The following is a 26,551-nucleotide window of genomic DNA, read 5'->3' on the forward strand; positions in this document are numbered from 1 at the left end:
TTCAATTGTTAATTTAGTTATTGTAACAAGATGTCAATTAGAAGAAGATCCCCAATGTCAGTAAGGGGTTCTTTTAAAAAGGAATCATTTCATTTAGATTTAATGCCTGTTTTTTTTTAATTAGCTCATTCATTGATTAATTCATGTGATACATGAATGTTACTTGATAAATGCTTATTGAATGTCTCTTATATGCCAGGTATCAGGGATATAGAGGTAAACTAGTTGGACAAGATTCCTGCCCTCATGGTAATGTAAACTCATGGAGTTTACATTCTAATTGGGGAGAAAGATGGTATTCAGAGGAATGAGTAAATAAAGACTATCACTTTAGATCTGGTGGCTCTGAAGCATGTAAGATGATGGAGTAGAGAGTAACTGGTCTGGGTGGTTAGAGAAGGCTGGTCTGAGGACGTGACGTTTGAGTTGAGATAAGAGAGCTAGGAGTAAGGATTCAGGTAGAAGGAACACAAGTAAAGAATGGAAAGGAAACAGACTTGGAGTGTTTGAAGGGCATCAGAGTGGGCATTGTGGCTGAATCTTGGCGAGCAAAGGGCAGCGTGGCAGAAGATGAGGATTGGGACACAAGTGAGATCACATCATGTAGGGCCTATAGAGCACAGGAAGGAATTCCGATTTTAGTTTTCTTGCAGTGGAAGCCACCAGAATATTTCAAGCATTAGCACAAAGAAATATGATATGATATATATATATGTATGTGTGTGTGTGTGTGTGTGTGTGCATGTGTGCTAAGTCAATCCAGTTGTGTCAGACTCTTTGTGGCCCTATAGACTATAGTCCACCAGGCTCCCATGTCCATGGGATTCTCCTGGCAAGAATGCTGGAGTATTGCTATGCCCTCCTCCAGGGAATCTTCCTGACCCAGCATCTCTTACATCCCCTGCATTGGTAGGCAGGTTTCTTTACCACTGGCACCACCTTGGAAGCCTGTATATATAAATTTGGCTGCTTTGTAAAGAATGGATTAACGGATTGTAGAGTGGAAGCAGGGAGATAGGTTATAAGGCTTTTTCAAGTGTCCAGGGGAGAGACCCTGGAATTTTGGATGGGTGCCATGGTACTGGAATTGGAGAGGAGTGGATAGACTTAGAATATATTTTGAAAGTAGAGCTGATAGGATTTACTGATGGGTTAGATGTAGATGGATGAAGGGAAGGGAAGAATCGAGGATGACTTCTATGCTTTTGGCTTGAGCAACTGGGTGGAATGTGGTGACATTTACTGACATGGGAATAATGAAAGAATAACAGATTTTGGAGCGATGAAAGCCAGAGTGAATCATAGGTATGTAGTGATGTGAAAAAGTAATCATGCCTCTGGAAGTCTCTGCTGATGGCTCCATTCTCTTTATAGGACGTTGCTAAATGGACTCATCTTTCTCGTGTAGAGATGAGAGGCCTGCTGCAGCACACCGAGCCGCTTGGCCCTCCTCTGCCAAGAGGCGGCATTCATTCTTCTCTCAACCTGACCTTTTATGTTCCACTTTGTTTTTCTCAGTTGTGGTAGTACAGTTGGTCTAATCTGGCCATACTCCTTCATGGGATCCATGCTGTTGGTCAGCTGGAGTTAGTCTGAAATAGTTAGGGTTGGGTACCGCATTCTCTGACTGGGCCCATGGACTCAGAAGAGGAATTTTCAGAGGGTGCTATGCTCCTGAACCTCAGCCTTGCCAGTGCAGAATTGGCAGGCCACTCTGCAAAAATAGTAAAGGACTCTGTGTGCCCTTCTGTGATCCCTTTCTTCTCTAATGCAAGGGTAACCCCAACCCCAAATCATTCATTAGGGCTGAGTAGTCTTCCAGTATATGTATGATCTTTTTTTTCATTCATTTTCTTATTTTTCCTACTGAAACAACAGCCAGATTGTTTCTAATTCTTTGCTGTTATAAATATCCCTTTCCAAACATTCCTCCTAACTTCCAAGCCTAACCTAGAAACTCACAAATTTATTATGATAACACCGACTAGCAAATATCTCCTTATGATTATGCATTGCGTGTTAGTCGCTCAGTCATGTCCGACTCTGAGACCTCATGGACTATAGCCCACCAGGCTCCTCTGTTCATGGAATCCTCCAGGCAAGAATACTGCAGTGGGTAGCCATTCCCTTCTCCAGAGGATCTTCCCAACTTGGGGATCAAACCCAGGTCTCCTGCATTGCAGGCAGATTCTTCCCTGTCTGAGCCACCAGGGAAGCCCTGATTATGCATTAGCTGTGGGCAAATGCCTGAAAATTCCTTTGCTGAAAAATGAATTTGGGTAGACAGAGGTGGAGAAAAGTGGTTCACTGAAACTGCCATTGTTCAGTCGTCCTAAATTATCATTAAAACAATTCCTCAGGCACCAGCCACAGAGGTCTCTGCTGCCATCTGGCCTTTCAGGTTTGGCTTTGACAATGACGGATGGTCTAGTCTAGAAAGATCAGCTCAACTGCTCAATCAAACGGGTAAGTTGTACTGGAATTAATTTCAGGCTTTGAGAAACTATTATTGTTATTTTCATTTTATGCAAGATCATAAGTAATCGGAGCAGGATGTTCTGGGTCATAAACTAGTCTCTTAAAAAGGCTTTACTTTGGTGGGTGGCTACAGGAGGATGAAGCTTCTGTAACCACATCTGTGTTTGCTTGAAAGCAATTTTTTTTTTCTTTTTTTTCCTTTATTTTTATTAGTTGGAGGCTAATTACTTTACAATATTGTAGTGGTTTTTGTCATACACTGACATGAATCAGCCATGGATTTACATATATTCCCCATCCTGATCCCCCCTCCCACCTCTCTCTCCATCCGATTCCTCTGGGTCTTTAAATAGTGATTCTAGGACAAGGTCTCATTCTAGGTGTCTGCAGGAGAGTCTTGTCATGCCTTTGCTCTTGGAGATGCCCCTGCTGGGGGCTCCTGTCGCTTGGGAACCTGCTGTTGAGGACCAGAAAACTGTCAGATTTAAAGGCAGAATGGGGTGCAGTGATGCTTATTTGCAAAGCAAATTGCTTTCAAGAGCCTGAGGGCCAGTTTTACTTGTTTCCGTTCCCTGGGGCGCTCATCTTTGGATGAAGCCTCCTTTAAAATATGTGGGTGTTTGGCCCTTAGGTTAACTAGAGGTCTCTTGCGTGGAGTTATTCCTAAAGATAAGCTTGTCTTCTGAGAAATAGCTGAGGGTTTCTATGATTCTAATGCCGTTAAGAAATTTTTTGGGCCCTTAATCACGTAGTACTGATTATAGGCTTCTGCAGCACATCCAACCAGGGTATCTGAATAAATTCACCTCTGTGTCAGTACCATGGAAGTGTTTGCCCAGGAATAAAACACTATTGTACGCTATTTTGTGTCCAAACATAAATCAGATATTTGAGAAAGGCATTAAGCATATTTGAAATTTTGGAAAAGATGTGAATATTTGAAAATTTTGGAAAGTTATGTTTTGATCTTTTCCCCCATTTCCACAAGGTGTCCCATACATTCTAAATATGGTAAATATGTTTTTAGCTCAGATTTGAGCCAGTTCACTTTAGTAACTCGTTAGGAATTACTTGGTTTTTTTGATCTATGACTAAAGGTAGGGGATTACAAGAATCAAGTTTTGATAATTGCTTTTACATTGCTGTGGTTAATCACCATGTCCATTTTTTCCCTGCTGAACAGGTGCAGATTTCATAACAATTTTGGAGAGTGATGCTTCTAAGCCCTATATTGGAAACAATGACCTGACCATGTGGTTAGGGGAGAAGTTGGGTTTCTACACTGACTTTGGTCCAAGTGCACGGGATCACACTTGGGGGTGAGTGTACCTTGAGAATGAATCCTGAACATATAAAAGACTAGGCAGCATAAGCTTGGAGTGGACAGTTGATATTGTTATGCCTTATCCCTAGGAGTATGTCCCAGTGATGCTTCTTGGGGGATGAGGAGGTGCTGAAGATAGGCATATTCCATCATTGTTTTAATAGTCTCTCTGTTGCCGGATATTTTCAGTTCTTCACTAGTATAAACCATTCCACGTAGGAACTGAGGTTACAGCACTAAACGTGTCTGCCCTGCATGCCGTCCTCATGGAGCTTACATTCCAGTGTGACAAGACAGAAAATAATCATGTACACACAGAAATAAACAAGATAATTTGAGATAGTGGTGAGTGCTGTCTAGAAAAGGAGAGTGGCAGGGTAGGCAGGGCAGTGGGTGATGATGTTGTGGGCAGCGTGGTCAGGAGGGGTCTTTCTGCCCACCCCACAATGGGGAGGACTAGGACAGCTATGGGAGGAGCCAGTGTGGACTCGAGGCAGATCACGTGTGGTGTGCCTGAGCACTGGGATTGGGGGGGAGCTAGTTAGAAAGGAGGTCAGGAGTGGGCCCTTGGCCTTACAGGGTCCATAAACCATGCTTAGCACTGACTTAACTCGGTTTTGATGGAAAACTGCTGGAGGCTTTTAAACATGGGAGCAGTCTGATCTGGTATATGTTTTTGGAAGATCATTCCAGCTGTTCCTGGAAGACCAGATTGTTGGGGGCAAGAGTGGGAGCAGGGAGACAGGTGATGAGGCAGAGGCGCTAACACAGGTAGAAATGACAGTGGGAGTTGTGGAGATGGAGAAGAGGGCAAACTCAGGAGCTCTTTTGGAGCAGAGCTGACAGGACTTCCTGATTTGGGGGTTTGGGGGGTTTTGTGTTTGATTTTTTGTTTTTGTTTTGTTTTGGTCAAGCTTGTGAGATCTTAGTTCCCTGACCGGAGATCAAACCCAGGCCTATAGCAGTGAGAGAACCGTGTCCTAGCTCTGGACCATCAGGGCATTCCCAGGGCTTCCTGGTGGTTTGGATGCCAGGAAGGGACGAGGGCAGCTCCTGGGCTTTTTACCTGAGTCCCTGGTAGGAGGTGATGCTGTTTAATGGGACGGGAATGACCAGGGGAACAGCAGGATTGTGCTAAGCTCGAGATGCCCTGGGACAGTCAAGTGATGTTCATTGGGCAGTTGTGGGCAGCTTGGAGGGCCGAGGTGGCCAGCAGAAGCTGGGCATGTGCGTTCAGGACCATCACTGTAGAGATGGTTCTGTGCGAGAAACTTCACGAGGGGCCAGACTGTGTGCGAAGCCAGGGAGGAGAAGCCGGCTGAGGTCTGAGCTCTGGTCACCCTTTCCATGTGTAGTTTTCTGACTTAGAGTGAGGTGGAACATGTTTTCCTATCTTTATTGGACCATTTGTAATTTCTGATTTTGTAAATTGTTGCTTTGAGTCCTGGCTAGCAGGATTGTACATTCCTAAATGTGTTGATTAACATTAGAATTGTTTATGCAGATCAGTTGCCAGACGAATAATGCAAGTAACATGGAGTGTGTCCATTTGTGTGGCCCTAATCCCGCCCTTTTCGTGTCTCCATGGCACTTATGAGACAGAGTTGATAGCGTTGTGCCTGGTGACACAGTGAGACATGCTGAATAGTCCTCTTGCCGTGAATCATTCTATAGAAGGTCCCGTCCGTCTTCACCACACTGTTGCTCTCAGTACCCCTGGTGAGATGCTTGACGTGTGCGCATCCCTAAGAACACATATTCTTAGTCCTGTTGGCATGAGATGGTGGGACCAATAGTGATGCACATGTTTCTTTCCATTAAAATACAGGATTATGGTTTTGTCAAGATACCCAATTGTGAAATCGGAGCATCACCTTCTTCCATCACCAGAGGGCGAGATTGCACCAGCCATCACGCTGACTGTCAACATTTCCAACAAACTGGTGGATTTTGTTGTGACCCACTTTGGCAATTACGAGTGGGTTTCTTTGGTCTTTCTCATAGTGCACAAATGCCAAAAAATAATATTAACACATTATTTTGATTTCCATGCATTGACCTTTCCTACTTTTTTTTTTTTTAATTATTATTCTCAGAGTGGTTTTCTGGTGGTGGTTTTTGGTTTTAAAAATCAGGCATAGAAGTAGTTCCCTGATGGCCTAATGGTTAGGATTCCAGGCTTTCACTGCTGGGGCCTGAGTTCAGTCCCTGGTCTGGGAAGTGAGATCTCACAAGTTGCACGCTGTGGCCAAAAAAAAAAAAAAAGGAAAAAAAAATCAGGCACAGAAACATTTGAGATGCGTGCAGTCCTTAATGGTGTGCAAGACAGCAGTGATGGCCATGTTAGCCAGCAATTACTGAGTAGGTGATGTGCTAAGTGCGCTGTTGTATTTAATCTACATTTTGTATAACAGTATATAGTCCCATTTAACAGAGAAACTAAGCTGAGAAGTTAGATGACTTATCCAACCAGGGTCACACAGGTAGGAATCAGGTAGACCTAACTCAGAGCCTGCAAGTGCTAGAAACCCATGGTAAACCAGACTACAGAAAGATGGAATTCCCTTTTTCTAAGGATTACTCCAGTTGGAAGTACCAGAGGGATTTGAGCTACTAAATGACATTTCTTTCCCTCTCATGTTTCCAATCAGCTGAGAGGTAGGCAGAGGAATCTGGCAGGGAGATCAACATCTCTTTTGATTCTGATAAACCTATTTGGACAACATGGCTTAAGTGTGGCCACATGGACCTGCTAATATATCCATCCCTCCAGTAATACATGACGCCAGCTCCCCCAAAGCAGCAGAACCCTGAGGCAGGGACTGAGTCCGCCCTGTCACACTCTCCCCTTAGTGAAGAGAATAACACAAGAAAACGCCCTGTTGGCAAACCGGCAGGTTCCAAGAAGAAATAGGAAGGGTTTGAGACAAGCGTTCTTAGTTCATTCTTCCCAACTTGATTTATTAGAAAAATCCTCCCAAGAAGTAAAGGATGAGACAGAGAGGGGCCAAGATGGTTTTCTAAGTTGGTTCCCCTCCAAGGTGACATGAGGAATGGGGAATGAGTTTTATCTACAAAGAATAACACTCACAACCAGTGGCTTAGCATTGAATAAATCACAAAAAATGCCAACATTATGGTATTAAAGCCAAGATAAAGGTATATAATTTATATTCTACCATACTGAACATCTGGAGAAGGAAATGGCAACCCACTCCAGTGTTATTGCCTGGAGAATCCCATGGACAGAGGAGCCTGGCGGGCTACAGTCCATGGGGTCGCAAAGAGTCAGACACGACCGAGTGACTAACAGCGATACTGAACATTCTGTAATAGTCACTGAAGACACACATGCGACGTGCTTAGTGCTATAAAATATGGCAAATGGGCATTGTCTGCATGACTCAAAAGGCCACAGAGCTTTACCGCGAGGTAGAGAGCATGGACAAAGCACAGACAAAGGTAACAGCCACATTTGTTTCGTTTGGATGAAGCCGACAGCACAGCAGAGGGCTGCCCCGGCGGCTCAGCGCCGACGCAGGCTGTGTGGGTTTGGCCCCTGGGTCAGGAAGGTCTCCTGGAGAAGGAATGGCAACCCACTCCAGTATTCTTGCCTGGGAAATCGCATGGACAGAGGAGCCTGGCAGGCTACAGTCCATGGGCCCCAAAAGAATCAGACACGACTTGGTGACTGAAACAACAGTACAAAAAACCCAACGTTGTGCGCAAGTTTCACCCAAACAAGATGAGTGTGTTTGCCCTTCTTACTTCCCGTCACCTCTCTTTTCCTCAGAGTGTTATGTGCATCTCTGAAAGTGCACCTGACTTTTCTGAAATAAAGTCAGAGCATAAGTAGTATAAGCCAGACATTCAAATGTGATTAATGGGGACTCTTTGCTAATTGGACTCTTGCTGGTCTTTTTAGAAATGAGAAGGTGTTTGGAGCACGGATGGTATAGACAGTCCATATCTCTGTAAAAAACTGTTTAAAAAGAAATGCCTTCTGTTTCTCCTAGCAATTTTCATGTCACAAGTATAGGCATTCAGCAATCACTCCACTGAGCTTAAATTGCAGTTGAATTGGGTTTATCTTTTGAAAAATAGGCATTTTTGTGTTTAAAGCTGGCAAGGTCTCAACCTAAGAAATAGTTGAACACACTCCTTCCCCTTTTCCCTTTGCTTTCCCCTGGCTGTCTCCTTTAACTCCTTCTGACCTCCTCTGAAATGTGAAGAATAGACTGGAGAGGGAAGAGAGAACAAAAGACAGCCCTCAAATTGTTTGGAAAAGAGCAGAGAAGAACTACCTTTTCTAACTCTATTAACCATATATTTAACTCTCTGTAACTAACAATGTACCTTTGCTTGCTAGCTTACTCTCGTGATTTAATAATGATGACAACAATAGCAGTAATGATAAGAACAAACATCTATTGAGGAGTTGTCACTTCAGGGAGGGAAGTAGTCTGGTTAAATGGCAAAGAACAGGAAACTCCAGAACCTGAAATCAGACAATCTGGTCTGAATCCTAATGCAAGGTGTATCCATCACCAAATTTGTTAACTACCTTAAGTCTGAGTTTTCTCTCTAAATTAGGAGCAATAATCCTATCTCATAGGATTCTTGTGGGAATGAAATAAGATATATTTATGAATAGTTTTATCATGAAAAGTATAAGACTAGAGTAACTGCTCAGTTAATACTGGCCATTATTATGAAACTAAATTGGACACCTCTAAATGTGTGGTACATTGGGCAGCTTAAAAGATTATTTATCAAACACAAATCAAGCATCTGTCATGTCCCAAGCACAGTGCTGGGTGCAGTCTTTTCCCTGAGAGCCTTGGCCATGCCCAACAAGTGACATGAGAAAGTTCACACTTCAAATAGCTTGTAAAGCCATCATTACATATTTCTGTTGCCGTTGTTTTCTATAATACTACATAAAATTTTTAATTCTGAATAAATATTTAAAGATTTTACTTTATTGTCATTATGGCTTATAAATATGAAATCAGATTAATATTAAGAATGAATTACGAAATGCTTATGCATGTTATCAGCTGATTCAATGGGATTTCTAAAATTACCGACTATACAAATGTCTTTACAACCAATTAACAGAAAACAGTGGCATTCGTTAATTATTTAGGTATACACCATAACTAAAATTGGTATTATTTTAGGTAATTAACTGAGTCACCACTTAATTACTGTGTTTTTTTCCCCCCATAACAGGCAGAAATGTACAAAGAAGAACAAATATACAAATGTACAGACACGTACAGAACCTGTAGTCTGTAGTTATAGTTTTGGTTCTGTTGTAAGGTAAACTCAGTGAGTTATAGTTCCCTTGTCTCTGAAAATCAGATAAAATTAGTTTTTTCAGCCCACATCCACAGATGAGGAAACATAAAACATGCATTCAGTCGCCCTGTGTTTCTCCCTCTTTCCTAGTCCCTCCTCTTTCTTTATAGCTATATATATATACACATTTTAATTATTATCACTGGATGAAATTTGTCTCCTGAGAAAATGTAAAGCCAAATTCATAGATTATTTTCCAATAATATATTGCTAAAACATATTTGAATGAAAACTTTCTATCTGTGGAGCAGTAGCTTTGGCAGGCTCTAGACTTGATTTGAATCCCAGCTGTCAGAAGGTGTCAGAAGGAACAGAATTCACTGCAGACCTAATGAAGGGGCTACTTACAAAGATGTTGGAAGGGTCGGGGGAATAGGTAAGAGATGCTAAGGAACTCAAACACTAGTTAACAGTGGAGAATCATTATGATACTTAAGGCTGAAGGGACACAGAGAGAAACAGTGTTCTCAGAGCCCTGTTTGATCTTGAACCAGAAAAGGGCCACCAGGCATGAAGAATGCAGCTCCTGCGGAAGAAATATCCCAACTTCTCTCTCTTCCTACCTGTTCATCTCCTGCTAGTGTCTTCACTTGGCCAGACCTCACTGGAAATTAGCAGACAAGGGAGCCCATGAGAAGAAATCTGCTGGGTTCATCCTCCAGGGCATAGAGAAGGGTTGGCAATGGATCTGGGCAAAGATGTTCAACAAATGGTCATTCTTTTACTCTTCTACTTCTTGAGACATCTTTTGATAGTGCTCAGCTGTCTGTGCATAAGAATGGATAAGTTTAGTCCTGTCTTCTACTTCAGTGAGTTTTTTCCAATCTTCTCAGTCCTTGGTGATCTCTCTCTATCTTCTTTTCCCACTGCTGTTTCTTAACGGTCATGTATTAGCTGTCTCCTGCTTCCCAGGTGGCTCAGTGGTAAAGAATCTTTCTGCCAGTGTAGGAGCCACAGGAGACTTGGGGTCAATCCCTGGGTTGGGAGGATCTCCTGGATTCTTGCCGGGCTAATCCCATGGACAGAAGAGCCTGGCAGGCTATGCAGTCCATGGGGTTGCGAAGAGTCGGACGTGACTGAGCAACCGAGTGTGCACATTAGCTGTCTTACTCTCTAAATGCCTGTGTTGGTCTACTGCCTGTTTGCTCTTGGATCCATTCCTGGTTCATCTCCCTTCCAGCTACAGAGTGCTGGAAACCACATTTCCCAGAGTCTGTTGCCTTCTGGCTTCTGAATAGGTTGAGCCAATGGAATGCACTAATGCAAGGCTGGAGGGTTGGAGGAGGGGAGGAGATAGAGTATTTCTCATTCCCTCTCTCTGCTTTCTTTGTTGTCTGTGGCAGCAGCTGAGTCTCCACTGTGGCTCCAACTCCTCCTTCAGGGGTAGCAGATCCTTCTAAGTAGCCTTCTCCATAGTACCATTTCCCATCAGCTAGTACTGGCTTGTGGATTCTGGGAATATCACCTCTTCCTGTTGTCCCTCTGGCCCTCAAGGTGGTAGTCATTTCTCACTCAACTCCAGTTGCCTCACTGAGTCCTATTTGGCTTCCTGTCACCTAGTAGCCAATCCGCTTATATTAAATTCACTTTGTTTGAAATGCCTAGAGTGGTTTCACTTTTCCTCTCTGGATCATACCAACTATGATGTCCCTATTTTTCCCCAGACTGACGATAACCCCCCAAAAGCTTGATGTACCTGCCTGATTGTCAGTTACACACTTAGAGTGCTCAACATAATAAAAGCAGCATGCTTAGTTAGTATTTGACCAGGAGAGCTATGGAGGCTTTTAGAAAGTGTTCAGTTGAAAGAGTTGAGTAGGTTAACAAGCCTGGTATGTTCTGTGAATATTAGGATTCTCCCTCTTACTCCTTGATTTTTTTAAACTACTAATCTTTAGCTCTAATATCAATGACCAAGTCTTAAGATTATTAATATAATTTCCTCTGATGAAAAGTTGAACAAATGCTGCTTTTAGTTATTTAAGTCCACTCGATTCCAAATGATCTGTCGGGAAAGGTTATATCATTCTTAGTAAAAATTTTATCAGCTGCTCAGTTGAAGCACAATAGCTGTCTTACTCATTTGCATAACAGTCAAAGCTGTGGTTTTTCCAGTGGTCATGTATGGATGTGAGAGTTGGACCATTAAGAAAGCTGAGCGCTGAAGAATTGATGCTTTTGAACTGTGGTGTTGGAGAAGACTCTTGAGAGTCCCTTGGACTGCAAGGAGATCCAACCAGTCCATCCTAAAGGAGATCAGTCCTGAATATTCATTGGAAGGACTGATGCTGAAGCTGAAACCCCTTTACTTTGGCCACCTGATGCATAGAACTGACTCCTGATGCTGGGAAATATTGAAGGCAGAAGGATAAGGGGACGACAGAGGATGAGATGGTTGGATGGCATCACCAACTCAATGAACATGAGTTTAAGCAAGCTCCAGGAGTTGGTGATGGACAGGGAAGCCTGGCGTGCTACAGTCCATGGGGTTGCAAAGAGTCAGACATGACTGAACGACAACTGAACTGAAGTTAATGTGTCCTAATAGGAATTATTCTGGGTTTGCACACTGTTTGAAGATATTATTTGGAAACTTAGGTACCTAGTATTTTTTTAAAATTGTTTTGCACATACAATAAAGAGGTATATTTTGGCATTTTTTCAGAGATGACCTCGACAGGAAACTTCAAGCTATTGCTGTTTCGAAACTACTGAAAAATAGCTCTGAGCAAGTGATATTCCTGGGATATATCACATCAGCACCTGGTTCCAGAGATTATCTACAGCTCATTAAACACGGCAATGTGAAGGTAACACAACCTTAATAGGTGTTCCAGTTTCTTAAAGTGTTGCTTCTTCAGGTTTCAAAAAACCCAACCCAACATTTTAATATGTATCTTGATTATCTAACTGCTGCATGGAAAAGTACCAAAACATACTGGCTTTAAATAGCATTCGTCTCTCTGCTCATGAATCTGCAAATTGGACAAGACCCAGTGGGGACAGCTCATGTCTGTGCCACAGAGAGGTGGCTCAGCTGGGGACGGAGGAGCCACTTTGCAGATGACTCGTAAGGGGCAAGTTGGTGGGGCTTTGGACTCAGAGTCCTGGTTCTTCTCTGTAGGCTTCTTGGGCTTCTTCCTTGCATGATGGCTGGGTTCTAAAAGTGAGTGTCCCAAGAGACCCAGGAAGAAGCTGTATTGTCTTGTACGACCTTGTAAGTCATATAGTATCATGTCTGTCGTCATCACAAGCCTGCTCACATTCAAGTGAACAAAACATAAACCCCATCTCTTGGTGAGGCGAGTGTCAAATTCACATAAGAATACTCTATGGATGGTGGATTACTGTAGCCATGTTTAGAAAATACAATCTGTCACATTGTGCAAGTTAATCATGATGAGGGTAGAAGATAATATGTCATATAGAGAGGCTGGCTGATCAGGGCGTCACTAAATGACACTGAGTTTGTCCTTAACTGTTCAGGTCCCAAATGGTTGAATTTGTTGGTGTATCCAGATATAATCATGCTCTGGGAAACTGACAGTTAAATCCTTGATATATATATATATATATATATATATATATATATATATACACTAGAATGTTAAATGCATTATTTTATTTTTATTTATTTGTTAAAAAATAGCAATGGATCTTTTTTTAAAAAAATTATTTATATGGCTGCACTGGGTCTTAGTTGCAGCACTCAGGATCTTTGATCTTTGCTGTGACATGTGGGATTTCATTCCCTGACCAGGAATCGAACTGGGACCCCCTGCATTGGGAGTGAGGCGCCTTAGCCACTGTATCACCAGGAAAGTCCCAAATGCATTAATTTATAAAGAGAAATGTAATTGTTATATTTAGTTAAGCCCTATGTAAATTTCTTCGTCCTTTACATGTCTCTTCTTAGTTCATTGTCTTGAGAGAATATCTGCAAACAAAAAGGCTTATCCATCTTATCAAGTGCTTAAAGAGAAGGTGAGAGAGTGTGGCATGATGCAAGTTTTCTGTATGTGAGAAAGCAAAATGACAGTGGCTTAAATAAGAGAGGTATGTTTCTTTATGTGAATGTCTGCGAGGTGATTTACTGCGAGGATGGTCCTTGGGGATATTGAGAATGTGCTCCTTCTATTTTGAGGCTCCTTATTACAAGGCCTCCACGCCCAAGTTTGCTTCATGTTCCAAGATGGCCACATCCTTGTTCTAGTTAGCAAGATAGAGGAAGGGATCAAGAAGGGGCCAGGAGCATATACAAGTTCTCTCTAAGGCAAACTCCAACACTCATACTTACATTTCGTTGATTAGAATGTAGTCGTTGGCCGTATCTCACTGTTCAGGAAATTGAGAGATGCAGTGTGCGTGCATGTGTGCTAAGTCGCTTCAGTTGTGTCCGAGTCTGTGTGACCATATAGACTGTAGCCCCCGGCTCCTTTGTCCATGGGGATTCTCCAGGCAAGAATATTGCAGTGGGTTTCCATGCCCTCCTCCAGGGGATCTTTCCCACTCAGATCAAACCCTCGTCTCATATGTCTCCTGCATTGGCAGGTGGGTTCTTCACCACTGGTGCCACCTGGGAAGCCTGAGAGATGCAATATTTAATTTTTTTTCTCTTTTTGTAGTTGAAGTATAGTTTATTTACAATGTTGTGCTAGATTGATTCTCTTGTTTAAATTTTTTTTTGTTGGAATATACTTACTTTAAATGTTGTGTTGGTTTCTGCTGTACAGTGAAGTGAATCAGTCATATGCATACATATATCCCCTCTCTCTTGGACCTCCTTCCTAACTTACCCCCATCCCACCCATCTAGGTCATCATAGAGCACCGAGATGCGCTGCAATATTGAATCTTGATACTCTTAGACCTAGCTAAAAATCCTACAACTTTGGAATGGGACAAGGCATATATTAGGGAGATGAGTTAATCTCTGCCCTAGTGGATAAGGCAGAAGTGGAGTCAAGGTGGACTCCTAATTTTGGCTTTGGTCAGAGGGAGGGTTTACGATGGTGACACATTATTATAGAGAACACAAAAGGAACAAAGCTAGTAGATGTGATGGAATTCCAGTTGAGCTATTTCAAATCCTGAAAGATGATGCTGTGAAAGTGCTGCAATCAGTATGCCAGCAAATTTGGAAAACTCAGCAGGGGCCACAGGACTGGAAAAGGTCAGTTTTCATTCCAATCCCTAAGAAAGGCAATCCGAAAGAATGCTCAAACTACCGCACAATTGCACTCATCTCACATGCTAGTAAAGTAATGCTCAAAAATCTCCAAGCCAGGCTTCAGCAATACGTGAACCGTGAACTTCCAGATGTTCAAGCTGGTTTTAGAAAAGGCAGAGGAACCAGAGATCAAACTGCCAACATCCGCTGGATCATTGAAAAAGCAAGAGAGTTCCAGAAAAACATCTATTTCTGCTTTATTGACTATGCCAAAGCCTTCAACTGTGTGGATCACAATAAACTGTGGAAAATTCTGAAGGAGATGGGAATACCAGACCACCTGACCTGCCTCTTGAGAAACCTGTATGCAGGTCAGGAAGCAACAGTTAGAACTGGACATGGAGCAACAGACTGGTTCCAAATAGGAAAAGGAGTACGTCAAGGCTGTATATTGTCACCCTGCTGATTTAACTGATATGTAGAGTACATCATGAGAAACGCTGGGCTGGAGGAAGCACAAGCTGGAATCAAGATTGCCAGGAAAAATATCAATAACCTCATATATGCAGATGACACCACCCTTATGGCAGAGAGTGAAGAGGAACTAAAAAGCCTCTTGATGAAAGTGAAAGAGGAGAGTGAAAAAGTTGGCTTAAAGCTCAACATTCAGATAACTAAGATCATGGCATCTGGTCCCATCACCTCATGGGAAATAGTTGGGGAAACAGTGGAAACAGTGTCAGACTTTATTTTTTTGGGCTCCAAAATCACTGCAGATGGTGATTGCAGCCATGAAATTAAAAGACGCTCATTTCCTTGGAAGGAAAGTTATGACCAACCTAGATAGCATATTAAAAAGCAGAGACACTACTTTGCCAACCAAGGTCGTCTAGTCAAGGCTATGGTTTTTCCAGTGGTCATGTATGGATGTGAGAGTTGGACTGTGAAGAAAGCTGAGCACCGAAAAATTGATGCTTTTGAACTGTGGTGTTGGAGAAGACTCTTGAGAGTCCCTTGGACTGCAAGGAGATCCAACCAGTCCATCCTAAAGGAGATCAGTCCTGGGTGTTCATTGGAAGGACTGATGCTGAAGCTGAAACTCCAATACTTTGGCCACCTCATGCGAAGAGTTGACTCATTGGAAAAGACCCTGATGCTTGGAGGGATTGGGGGCAGGAGGAGAAGGGGACGACAGAGGATGAGATGGCTGGATGGCTTCACTGACTTGATGGGCACGAGTTTGAGTAAACTCCGCGAGTTGGTGATGGACAGGGAGGCCTGGTGTGCTGCAATTCATGGGGTCGCAAAGAGTCGGACATGACTGAGCGACTGAACTGAACTGAGAGATCAGAAGAATAAGAGGAAAATCTGGAGTGTGGAGTCACAGGCGCTGCATTAGCTATTCATTGCTGTGTATCACTGTGAAAGCTACAAACCTTAGTGGCTTAAAAAGAACAGTGGCCTAATAACCTCATGACTCTGTGGGTCTGCTGAGTGGTGTTCTGTTCTTGCCTGAGTTTACTCGTGTAGTCAGCTGGTGTCTGTGGCTAGGGGTTCTGACATGTCCCCCACTCACTTGTCTGGGCCTTGGTGCTGGTTGCTGGCTGCTGGGTGGGCCCCTCTCTCCATGTAATCTCTTCATACACTAGCCTACCTGGTGTCACATTTACCAGCTTTGTGACCTTGGGGCAAGTTACTTAGCCTTTCTGGTTAACCATCTGTAAAGCAGGGATAATAATACCTATCATGGGGTTGTCATGAGGATGTAAGATAAGATAATGTCTAAAAAGCCCTCAGCTTTGTATATAGGATACACTCAGTAAGGGGTAGCTATATATTTGTATTATGTATGTCTGATTGTATAAAATCATATTAGATAAACATGTAAGTACATGGTCTATAAAGTACAGGAGAATATTAGACAAGATGATATTTGGCAAGTTTAAGAAAGAATTGATTGTATCCTAGTAAGAGAGGGAATGTGTGTGTGTTTGTGTGTGTGTGCAGGGAAGAGGAATTTTATTTCATTTTAATTTAATACTCTGTTGGGTTCCACTGTCATGGTCAGAAACTGTGTCAAGATTGGCAGCAGATTCTTATATAACTTTTTCTATTAGGAACTTTATTAATGCAGAGAGGAGTTTTAATCATAAATGCTTGAGTGAATAGATATTCCTCTTTAAGAAATGAGTATTTAAATTCTGCAGTCTTAAAATTTGAGAGCAACTTTTAAAAAAAATCTAGTAAAATAAAAAGATAGTAAAACATATTCCTAATTGATTATTCCCACTACATACAGGTAAATGACTAAATTTTTATCTCTTCCCAAGGCAAGCCAGAGCAGTACTTTTAAAATATATTTGCTTTTTTCATCATTAAAATATTAAATTTTTTTTTCTTTTTTTTTTGCCCTGCTGTGTGCCATGTGGAACTCCCCAACCAGAGATTGAACCTGTGCCCCCTGCAGTGGAAGTGCAGAGTCTTAACCATTTAAATTTAATTTTTAAAAATTTAATTTTTAAAATTTATTATAATTTTTCTATGCATACAAAAGCCATATTGTATGTATGTGATATGTAAATAATAGTAAAGATTAATTAATAAGAATCCATAGTTCCCTGGTGGTCTAGTGGTTAGGATTCCAGGCTTTCACTGCTGTGGCCCAAGGATTCAACCCCTGGTCAGGAACTGATATCTCACAAGCTACACAGAGGGGCCAAAGAAAAAAAAACTAGCATTTATGTGTCCACTACCAGTCTTAAGAAAAAAATTTATAAATACATAATAAATTGTGTGTATTCTTTTAGTTATTTAAAAATATATTTAAATTATATTTAATAGTAAAATTTAGCCAAAATAGTAAAAAGTAAGGTATATTTTTTAAAAGAAGAAAATGAAGTTTTCTTTAGTATAAAAGCTCCCTGTTTAGAGTTTTCCTAATACATAATAGCAAAAAATGCTTGTGTTCTGATTTTCTATTGAAAAATAATGCTGGTCTCAAGCTTTCTACATCAAAGAGACTCATGATTACTCCCAAAATGTGTGTTTTTCCAATGAGTCCATTTAACAAATACAGACTGAACTCTTGCCAGATGCCAGGCTTCATGCTAAGCACCAGGGAGCCAGGGTGATTAAGAGGCTCTCTGCTCAGGCAGGGGAGAGTGGAGACTATAAACAGTTAAGCAGAATGGTGTAGCTGGTGGACCTACAGGACTACACAGGGTGACCGAGGAGCAGGTACTCAGTGCCGCTTGGGATGCGAGACTCGGGAAGCTGTGGGGAGCCACGTGCTCTGTAGTAATTACCAATTTACTTAACTCCCTCTCTAGACCACCTTCCTGTTTTACAGGGGCTAGAAGGGGAAAAGGTAGGTGTTTTGGAAGTATCTGTAGAATGAATAAATAATTTGGACCTTAAAACATCAGTAGGAGTCAGGTGGAGTAAACAGCATGTACAAAGAAAGGCATATTCATTACTGCAGTTCACACATTTTCCTGGCAATTCAAAATAGAGCATTGTTTTTAATGCTTTAAACATTCTCTTCTCTCTCCATCGTTAGGATATTGACAGCACAGATCAAGACAGATGGTGTGAATACATTATGTATCGAGGGCTGATCAGGTAAGCATAGGTGTTTGAGAGTTGTTCTTCTGAATCTGTTATTATTGTGATCTTTTGGGTCTATCCTGGAAGGAAAAACTTTATGGAAGCAATTAATTAATTTTGTTACTTTTCATAAAGATTGATTTTGTTAGTTACCCAATTTAACATTTTCTTCAGGGCATGGCCTAATGATTTAAGAAAGAGTTAATGGCTAAGCAAATCAACGTTAATTATACAAAGAGGAAACTGTGTAAGCTGTTAAGCATGGTAACTGTTAACTGTCAAAACATGTTAGGAATGGCACCATTTTTGACTGTATGACATGGTAGAAACAGCATGAACCCTGGGCTTGAATGCCAGCTTTGCTGACTTCTAATCCTGTAATCTTGGGTAAGGTAGAGTCACTGCTATGTTGTGGTGAGCTCTTTAGGTAGATTATATTTTTTAAAAAAGATCACCCCATATAAAAAAGTAAACATTATCCATATATATAAAATTCCACAATAGTACAGCTGAAAAATCTCAAAATTCAAGCATGTAACTGTAAATCTGTTTTGAAGGCAGTGTTTCTTTAAACAAAGCAAAGGGCAGTTTAATACCAAAAGAAGAGACTGATATCTCAGATTGAAAATACTACTTCTGTTTAAATTCATATTAAAGTGGTTGCTTTAATGGGGATATTCAGTTCAGTTCAGTTCAGTCGCTCAGTTGTGTCTGCCTCTTTGCGACCCCATGAATCGCAGCACGCCAGGCCTCCCTGTCCATCAGCAACTCACGGGGTTTACTCAAACTCATGTCCATCGAGTCGGTGATGCCATCCAGCCATCTCATCCTCTGTTATCCCCTTCTCCTCCTGCCCCCAATCACTCCCAGCATCAGGGTCTTTTCCAATGAGTCAACTCTTCGCATGAGGTGGCCAAAGTATTGGAGTTTCAGCTTCAGCTTCAGAGGAGCCTAGCGAACTACAGTCCATGGGGTGGCAAAGAGTCAGACATGACCGAGCAACTGAGCGCAATGTGCGTGCACAGACACACACACATATAGTGACTGTGACTGTGAGAGATGGTATCTTAATCTGCTCAGGTTGTCATAACAAAGATACAATAGACTGGGTATCTTTAACAACAGAAATTAATTTTCTTATGGTTTTGGGGACAGAGGGAAAGAGTGCGCATGTTCCGTGATCTCTTCCTTTTGTTGTTGTTTAGTCACCAAGGTGTGTCCAACTCTTTGGGACCCCAGGGACTGCAGCCCGCCAGGCTCCTCTGTCCGTGGGATTTCCCAGGCAACAATACTGGAGTGGGTTGCCATTCTCTTCTCCAGGGGATCTTCCTGACCCGGGGCTTGAACCCACATCTCTTGGATTGGCAGGTGCATTCTTTACCACTAAGCTACCAGGGAAGCCAATATGCTTCCTATAAGGACACTAATGCTATTGGATCAGGGACCTACCCCACTTCATTTAACTTAATTACTTCCTTAGAGGTCAAAATGTGGCTGCACAGGGCAGGGGGTAGGGTTTAGGGCTTCAACATATGAATCTGGGGGGACGAGACACAAACATTTAGTCTGTAACAGATGGGAAGGTAATTTTGAAAATATCAAAATTAATGCAGTTAGGGACTACTGTTATTCAGTTTCTGTCCAGAAAACCAATTCTATAAACTTTACCTGGATCATCTAATTCAATGCCCTGCTCTCAGTAGGCACTTAATAAATACTTACTGGACAACAGTGAAAGATTCTCTGCTTTGGTAGAAGATTTAGATTGTCAGGTTCCTTATCTTCAGTGGATTTTTGAAGGCAGAATCTTTGAAATGGGTTAAACTTTGATCTTAGAGATTTGGGAAATAAATGACCTAGATTTACGAGAGAGTAACGCTAAATTACAGGGAGCTACACAGAATTGGGACTTGAGCTTTTAGACAAATGTGTTAACCTGTCAGACAGCTCAGACCCACGTCTGACGCTGAGATTGTGCTGCTCTCATCTGCCGTCTGGGCAGGCTTGCTTCTCCACTTCTCCCAGCTCTGGGTTTCTGTCTCTATTCTGGATGGGGCTACAGAGGTGTTCCTCCTTCTGCCACTGTGGCCCAAGCCCCTGTTGGTCTTTCATCTAAGTTATCTCTGTGCCCTTCTAACTGGTCTCTCTTCTTTGACTGTTACCTTGATGTCTGCTCTCTACACCATAGCCACTGCATCTCTGCACAATGCCCCCTCTCACTCTCAGAGAAACTCTGAAGTCTATTAGGAAGGCTTTGCATCATCTGCTACCCCATGCAAACTCAGGTTCCCCTTCGGCCCTCCATTCCAGTCATTGTGGAGCTGGTTCTCAGAAAAACCAAGTACATTTGACCTCAGGACCTTTGCATTTGCTGTTCCCGTTCCCAAGAACACCCTTCCTCCAATACCTGTGTGGCTTGCTCCCTCACTTCATTCAGCTTTTTGCTCAAGTGTCACTTTGTCAGAGAGGTATGCTCTGACCATTCATTATAGAATAATAATCTTTGCCACAAGTGTTTTCTGTCCTCTGTCCTCTGCTTGTTATCCCATAGTACTTGGGTACTTATCACCATACATATATACATATATTTGTCCTCCTCAATTAGAATGGAAACTCTATGAGGGCAAGAAATTTGTTTTAGTTACTGTTTGTTTCCAGTACTTAGAACGATGCCTCCATGTAGTAGGGACTTGATATATATTTATTCTTTGAATAATGAACAAATGAATATATTTGTTCTTTGAATAAAAGTCAGACTGAAGCTGACTTTTAAAGAGGCAAACTATAAATAAAACTAATTCTTGGCTGTTCATGGTTCCCCCATTTTTCCATCTGAGCTTCTGATAACTATTTGGATAACATCTACAAAGTGCTTTGAAATTCCTGGAGAACTGAAAGCTTGAAGCAAAAGCAGGATGTACATTTCTTTTTCCAGACATTAAAAACGTGCAGTTTTTCAGATGTTGTTGTTCAATTGCTAAGTCATGTCCGACTTTTTGCGACCCCATGGACTGCAAGCACGCCAGGCTTCTCTGTCCTTCACCATCTCCCAGAGCTTCCTCACACTCATACCCACTGAGTCAGTGATGCCATCCAACCATCTCATCTTCGGTAGCCCCCTTCTGATCATACCCACAATCTTTCCCAGCATCACGGTCTTCTCCAATGAGTCAGTTCTTTGCATCAGGTGGCCAAAGTATTGTAGCTTCAGCTTTAGCATCAGTCCTTCCAATGAATATTCAGGGTTGATTTCCTTTAGGATTGACTGGTTTGATCTCCTTATTGTTTAAGGGACTCTCAAGAGTCTTCTCCAGCACCACAGTTTGAAAGCATCAATTCTTGGGCAGTCCAGTCCTTTGGATCATAAAGAAGGCTGAGCACTGAAGAATTGATGCTTTCAGCCATTAAAAATCTTTTCTTTAGATGTTTAATTGTGAATGAAAATGTGCATGTGGTCTTTGGATTTTTTTTTAAGGTAAAAAAGAATTTAGGACTATGCTCCTAAATTATGGAGGATTTTGCTCCTAAATTCTCCAGGAATTCTGGAGAATTCCTGCTACTGACACAAAACAATTATGTGAGAGGCAATTTATATATATAGAATATTTGTTAGTTACTATAAAAAAGTAGAGTAAGGTTGCCAGTTATGTTAATTAAATCTATGTGCATGTTCCTTATCCATTTATATCATAAAAGAAATATTTTGGTAAATATTTAGAGTAGTAAATCAAGTTCATTCTAGTGATATACAGTTAGAAATAGGAAACTGATTTATTAGTGCAAGTATTATCTGCCAGATCTCATCAGACTTCAGTATGATGATAAAATCTTCACAAACCATTTCTGTTTCTGCTACAGATTGGGTTACGCAAGAATCTCCCACGCTGAACTGAGTGACTCTGAAATTCAGATAGCCAAATTTAGGATTCCTGATGACCCAATTAACTATAGAGACAACCAGAAAGTGGTTACAGACCATAGGGAAGTTCCAGAGAAAATTCACTTCAATCCCAGGTGAGTGAGTTCCTTTATGTGAACTAGAGCTATAAGCTCATGTATCCCCTCTAGGGTTGTAAATAGTACCTCACAGTGAGCTGCCAATTAGATTCTAGAGGTTTATTCACGTTAGGAGCTCCTGGTAAACTTTATAACATCTCACTTGGGCTGAAGTTATGGTCCCCACTCTCTGAGACAAAGAAACGTGCTGAAGTCCCAGCCTCAGGTACAACCGACCACATGGTCCCACAACATCGCCATTGTAAATGCTAATATTAAAGGGTTGCTGCGACCCAGACCCTGTCCTGGGTGTGTCAGGTGCTATCTCCATAATCCTCATCGGATCGTTCTTCTCGTTATGTCCATTTTGGAGGTAAGGAAGCTCAGGCTGAGGAACATAACAGAACTTCACCAGGGTTATGTGGCTAGTCAGTGACAGAGCCAACAAATGGGAAGGAAGCCTGTTGGCATCACGGGGTTGCTGTGATTCTCAGTGTTGGCTGCACTAACACTCACCTGGAGAGCTTTTAATAACTCCCTCTGCCTGGTCCCACCCCAGACCAATTCATTAGAGCCTCTTGGTGATACCTGGGCTTTGGGTTAAAAAAAAGCCTTTGCAGGTTATTCTAAAGTGCAATTATGATTGCGACTATGGAGAATGGATCATTCATTTCCATTACAGATATTCCACCCTGTGAAACATATTGGGTGCCGTTTAGTTTTAAATAGAGGTTATCTGAGAAATCTGTTTGCCAAAAAAACATGTGATTTGGAGTAAGTACTTTGTGCTTCTCCCGTGACTGGATAATGAAAGGCAATATCTATCTCAAAGCAGGCTCAGAATGAATCATATATTCAATACATTGTTCGTATTATTTGACATTTCTACTACTTTTACCAGTTAATAGCTATAGAAACATCTCAGACCTCATTTTGTATGGGGGGAAAATGACATTTAGGTATCCTCTTTTTTTCCTTGTCTCTCCTTACAACAAGACACAACTGTACTGTAGTGTAGGCAGTGGATTTAAGGAGCGCTCGAGCCCAGCCTGGATTGGCGTCAGTCGCTGTATTTGACCTTGCCCTTGTAATTGGGATGTGCTTGTGGAGAGCTCAGGCCCTGGGGTGAAGCTACCCACTTGCGAGCCTCAGCCTTATCAGTGAACAGCTGGGCAACTGTGGACAAGTTGCTTAACCTCTCATCTCAGAACTTCAAATCTCATTTGCAAAATGGGAAAAACAGTAGTGCCTGACTCTTGAGGGTTTTTGAGCTTTGAATGACACACGAAGTTCCTAAAATAGTGCCTGGTAAATGCTCCACAGCCAGCAGCTGCAATGGTGGCAACAATATCTGTAGCAGTAACAGTAGGAGTAAAATAGAAATCTTCCCTCCTTTTGTTGACTGAGTGAAAGCCGCTCAGACCTGTCCGTGTCTTTGAGACCCCATGGACTGTATAGTCCATGGAATTCTCCAGGCCAGAATAATGAAGTGGGTAACCTTTCTCTTCTCCAAGGGATCTTCCCAACCCAGGGATTAGAACCCAGGTTTCCTGCATTGCAGACAGATTCTTTACCAGCTGACCCACCAGGGAAGCCCAAGAATACTGCAGTGGGTAGCCTATCCCTTCTCCAGCAGATCTTCCCGACCCAGGAATCAAACCAGGGTCTACTGCATTGCAGATGAACTTTTTACCAGCTGAGCCATCAGGGAAACCCTTTGTTGACTGACGTGACTTCTTAAGTGGAAGCTCAGAGATCTGGGAAGAAAAAAAATTTTCCTGTTTCCTTATTCTCATATCAGGAGTGTTAAAAAGTCCAAATAAAGGGTTTTTGGCTAATCACAACTGCAGATTGGTCCAAGCCGACTGTGAAAGGGTTTGATCTGCTTTCTCACTCAGTTTAATTATGAAAATAACAGAAGCATAAGTAGAAGGCCTGCTTTAAAATTTCTTATTATAAAAATGTGTACATATGAAAATTTATAAAATAGAAAGAACCAAAGAATACCAAGTTAAAAAAAATCCCATTCCTTAATTCAGCAAATAGCCATTGACTATCATGATGCCAGTACCATGCTAGCATCAAGATATGTTGGAAACTGGGGACAGCGTGGTGAATAAGACCACATATTTGTCCTGTGGAGCTTATGTTCTAGGGGGAAATCAACAATTCAAAGATTATCACTGGTAATATTTTTGGATACATCTTTGCTTTTTTATATGCATATGTATCTATATATATCACACAAATATATATGTATATTTATCTATATGGGCTTCCCTGGTGGCTCAGACTATAAAGAATCTGCCTGCAATGAAGGAGAAGCGGATTTGATCTCTGGATCAGGAAGATCCTCTGGAGAAGGGAATGGCTACCCACTCCAGTATTCTTGCCTGGAGAGTTCCATGGACAGAGGAGCCTGGAGGGCTATAGTCCATGGGGTCACAGAGTTGGAAATGACTGACTAACACTTTGACTTTTTGTGTATCTGTATATCACCCAGCTTTGTAAATTTATGAAACATACATGTGTGTATATGTTCATTCTATTTGTTAATCTAATTTTTTTCATCCAAATAGTATATGATTAACTTCCTTCTATAAAAAAGTACTCTTCTGAAAATATTATTAATGATTGCATAATATTCCATTATATGGCTATACCAAACTTAGTTACCCAATTGGGTTTTTGTACCTTTAGTCTTTCATTATTACAGAAAGTCTCCAAGGGACTCTTTACATCTTTGGGTATATCCTTGATTACTTCCTTAGTACTTGGTTTAGTTGTGGAATAGTAAAAAGGTTATGCAAAATTTTAATATCTCTTATTTTTGTTTTGTGATGACAAAGTATACAGATCTCCTATCTCCTACATTATTGAGGCCTTTTGGATATTGCAATTGCTGATGAAGAAAAGGGAGTCATGGCTTCCTTTCCAGTGCTTTTTGTATTTCATCATACCAACCAGAGTTATATAATTACCTAAGTATTCATTGGTAAAGTAAATCATCAATTTGTAGAACCTGAGCACTGTAGAAGACTTCAAAGTTGCAAATGTACCAAAATAGATTTTATAGATCCACACATGTAACATGAATAACTTCCTTTCAACTGTAAAATGGATATTATTCCAACTGAGCATAGGAGAAAATCCAGACTTATTTTTCACAAATATTATCAGCCAATAATTCTTAAACAGCTGTGTTTGTGGACTGATCTGTAATCAGGGAATGGGGACTTTGAAGGTTAAACTTAATATGCCTTTTCCAGAGGCATGAATCCTTTTTTTCCCCTCTTCATTTGCTGTTTTATAAATTAATCACATCTCTGCAGGTTTTATGATAGATAAGTAAGCCACAATAGATTATGGTTGAAATTTTACATAAGAACCTATCTTTTGGATAGTTTTTACATATCAATTACTTTTTCTTTTTTTTTTTTTTAGATTTGGATCCTACAAAGAGGGGCACAACTTTGAGAACAATCATCATTTTCATATGAGTACTCCCAAATACTTTCTATAAACTATTTAAAACAAGAATTCACTGACTGAATAGTCCTAAGGAAAAGAAAAATATTATAGGATAAGAAGAAGAGATGAACTAAAGTGGGAAGATACACACAAAAAAACCCCTCAATTTTGGAAAAATACAGTATCTACCCAGTGGGAAATACTATCAGTATAACGTGTGTGCTAAGTTGCTTCAGTTGTGACTGACTCTTTGCAACCCTATGGACCGTAGCCTGCCAGGCTCCTTTGTCCAGGCAAGAATACTGGAGTGGGTTGCCATGCCCTCCTCCAGGGGATCTTCCCAACCGGGACTGAACCCGAATCTCTTATGTCTCCTGCAATGGCAGGCAAGTTCTTTACCACTAGCACCACCTGGAAACCTATCAATATAACATATGTTGCTAAATACAAGCATTTCTCCAAATTGTTTTTCTTAATTTTTTAAATAAAAAAATAGAATGTGGGATAATCTAAGAAAGTTTTACTATGAGAAATAGAATAACAAAAATGTCTTAAGTTTTTAATGCTTAAAAATAGGAAATGGATTTTTTTTTTTTTTTAATGAGCCAGAAGGATTACTTACAAAAATCAAGCAGCTTTAAATCCCTGTTGGGACAAAGCAGGGGGAAGATGTTTAAGGATTAAGTCTAATTGTTAGAAGAATACTGTATACACACAGCTGCTGAGTCAGCAGCTGCAGCATGCCTATCGCCATCCTGCCCTGAGCTGTGATAGAATCGTGTCTCTACTCTGTGTTTATATCACTTCCTGGCTGTAAAGGACACACTCTGTTGATGTCTCCAGTCAGGACACACTCCATTAATGTCTCCAGTCAGGCCACATCTGTCAGGGAACACATCTCTGCACACAGAGGGGTCCCACAGAGAATTTTCTTCCCACCGCCAAGCAGTGGGTGATGGGGAGAATTCATCCAACAGCATCATCTCCACAGGGTATGGTGATTTGAGTGTTGCCTAGGAAGGCACACATACATCTTAGAACTGGAGAAGGCCCTGCATGTTGTTCGATCTTTGGGGGCAGAGATAAAGATTATAAGAGAATTTCCAAAAGTTCTATGTCACAACCTAAGGAGGTTCCTTGGAT

At 41.4% G+C, this 26,551-nt stretch overlaps 1 protein-coding gene across 3 annotated transcripts in view; it reads left to right on the top strand.

The window, feature by feature from the left end:
- Positions 1–25,958, top strand: part of CWH43 (cell wall biogenesis 43 C-terminal homolog) — a 55,169-nt gene extending 29,211 nt beyond the window's left edge. For all 3 annotated transcript variants that reach the window (XM_043448482.1, XM_043448483.1, XM_043448484.1), the window contains 7 exons: positions 2,361–2,466; positions 3,662–3,797; positions 5,631–5,780; positions 11,832–11,976; positions 17,895–17,956; positions 21,800–21,955; positions 25,382–25,958. In XM_043448482.1, coding sequence (XP_043304417.1) covers positions 2,361–2,466; positions 3,662–3,797; positions 5,631–5,780; positions 11,832–11,976; positions 17,895–17,956; positions 21,800–21,955; positions 25,382–25,460 — 834 coding nt within the window. In that variant the 3' untranslated portion in view covers positions 25,461–25,958. The remainder of the gene's footprint in view (positions 1–2,360; positions 2,467–3,661; positions 3,798–5,630; positions 5,781–11,831; positions 11,977–17,894; positions 17,957–21,799; positions 21,956–25,381) is intronic.
- The last annotated feature ends 593 nt before the right edge of the window (positions 25,959–26,551 follow it).

The sequence above is a fragment of the Cervus canadensis genome, chromosome 26 (assembly GCF_019320065.1).
Source record: "Cervus canadensis isolate Bull #8, Minnesota chromosome 26, ASM1932006v1, whole genome shotgun sequence".
NCBI lineage: Eukaryota > Metazoa > Chordata > Mammalia > Artiodactyla > Cervidae > Cervus > Cervus canadensis.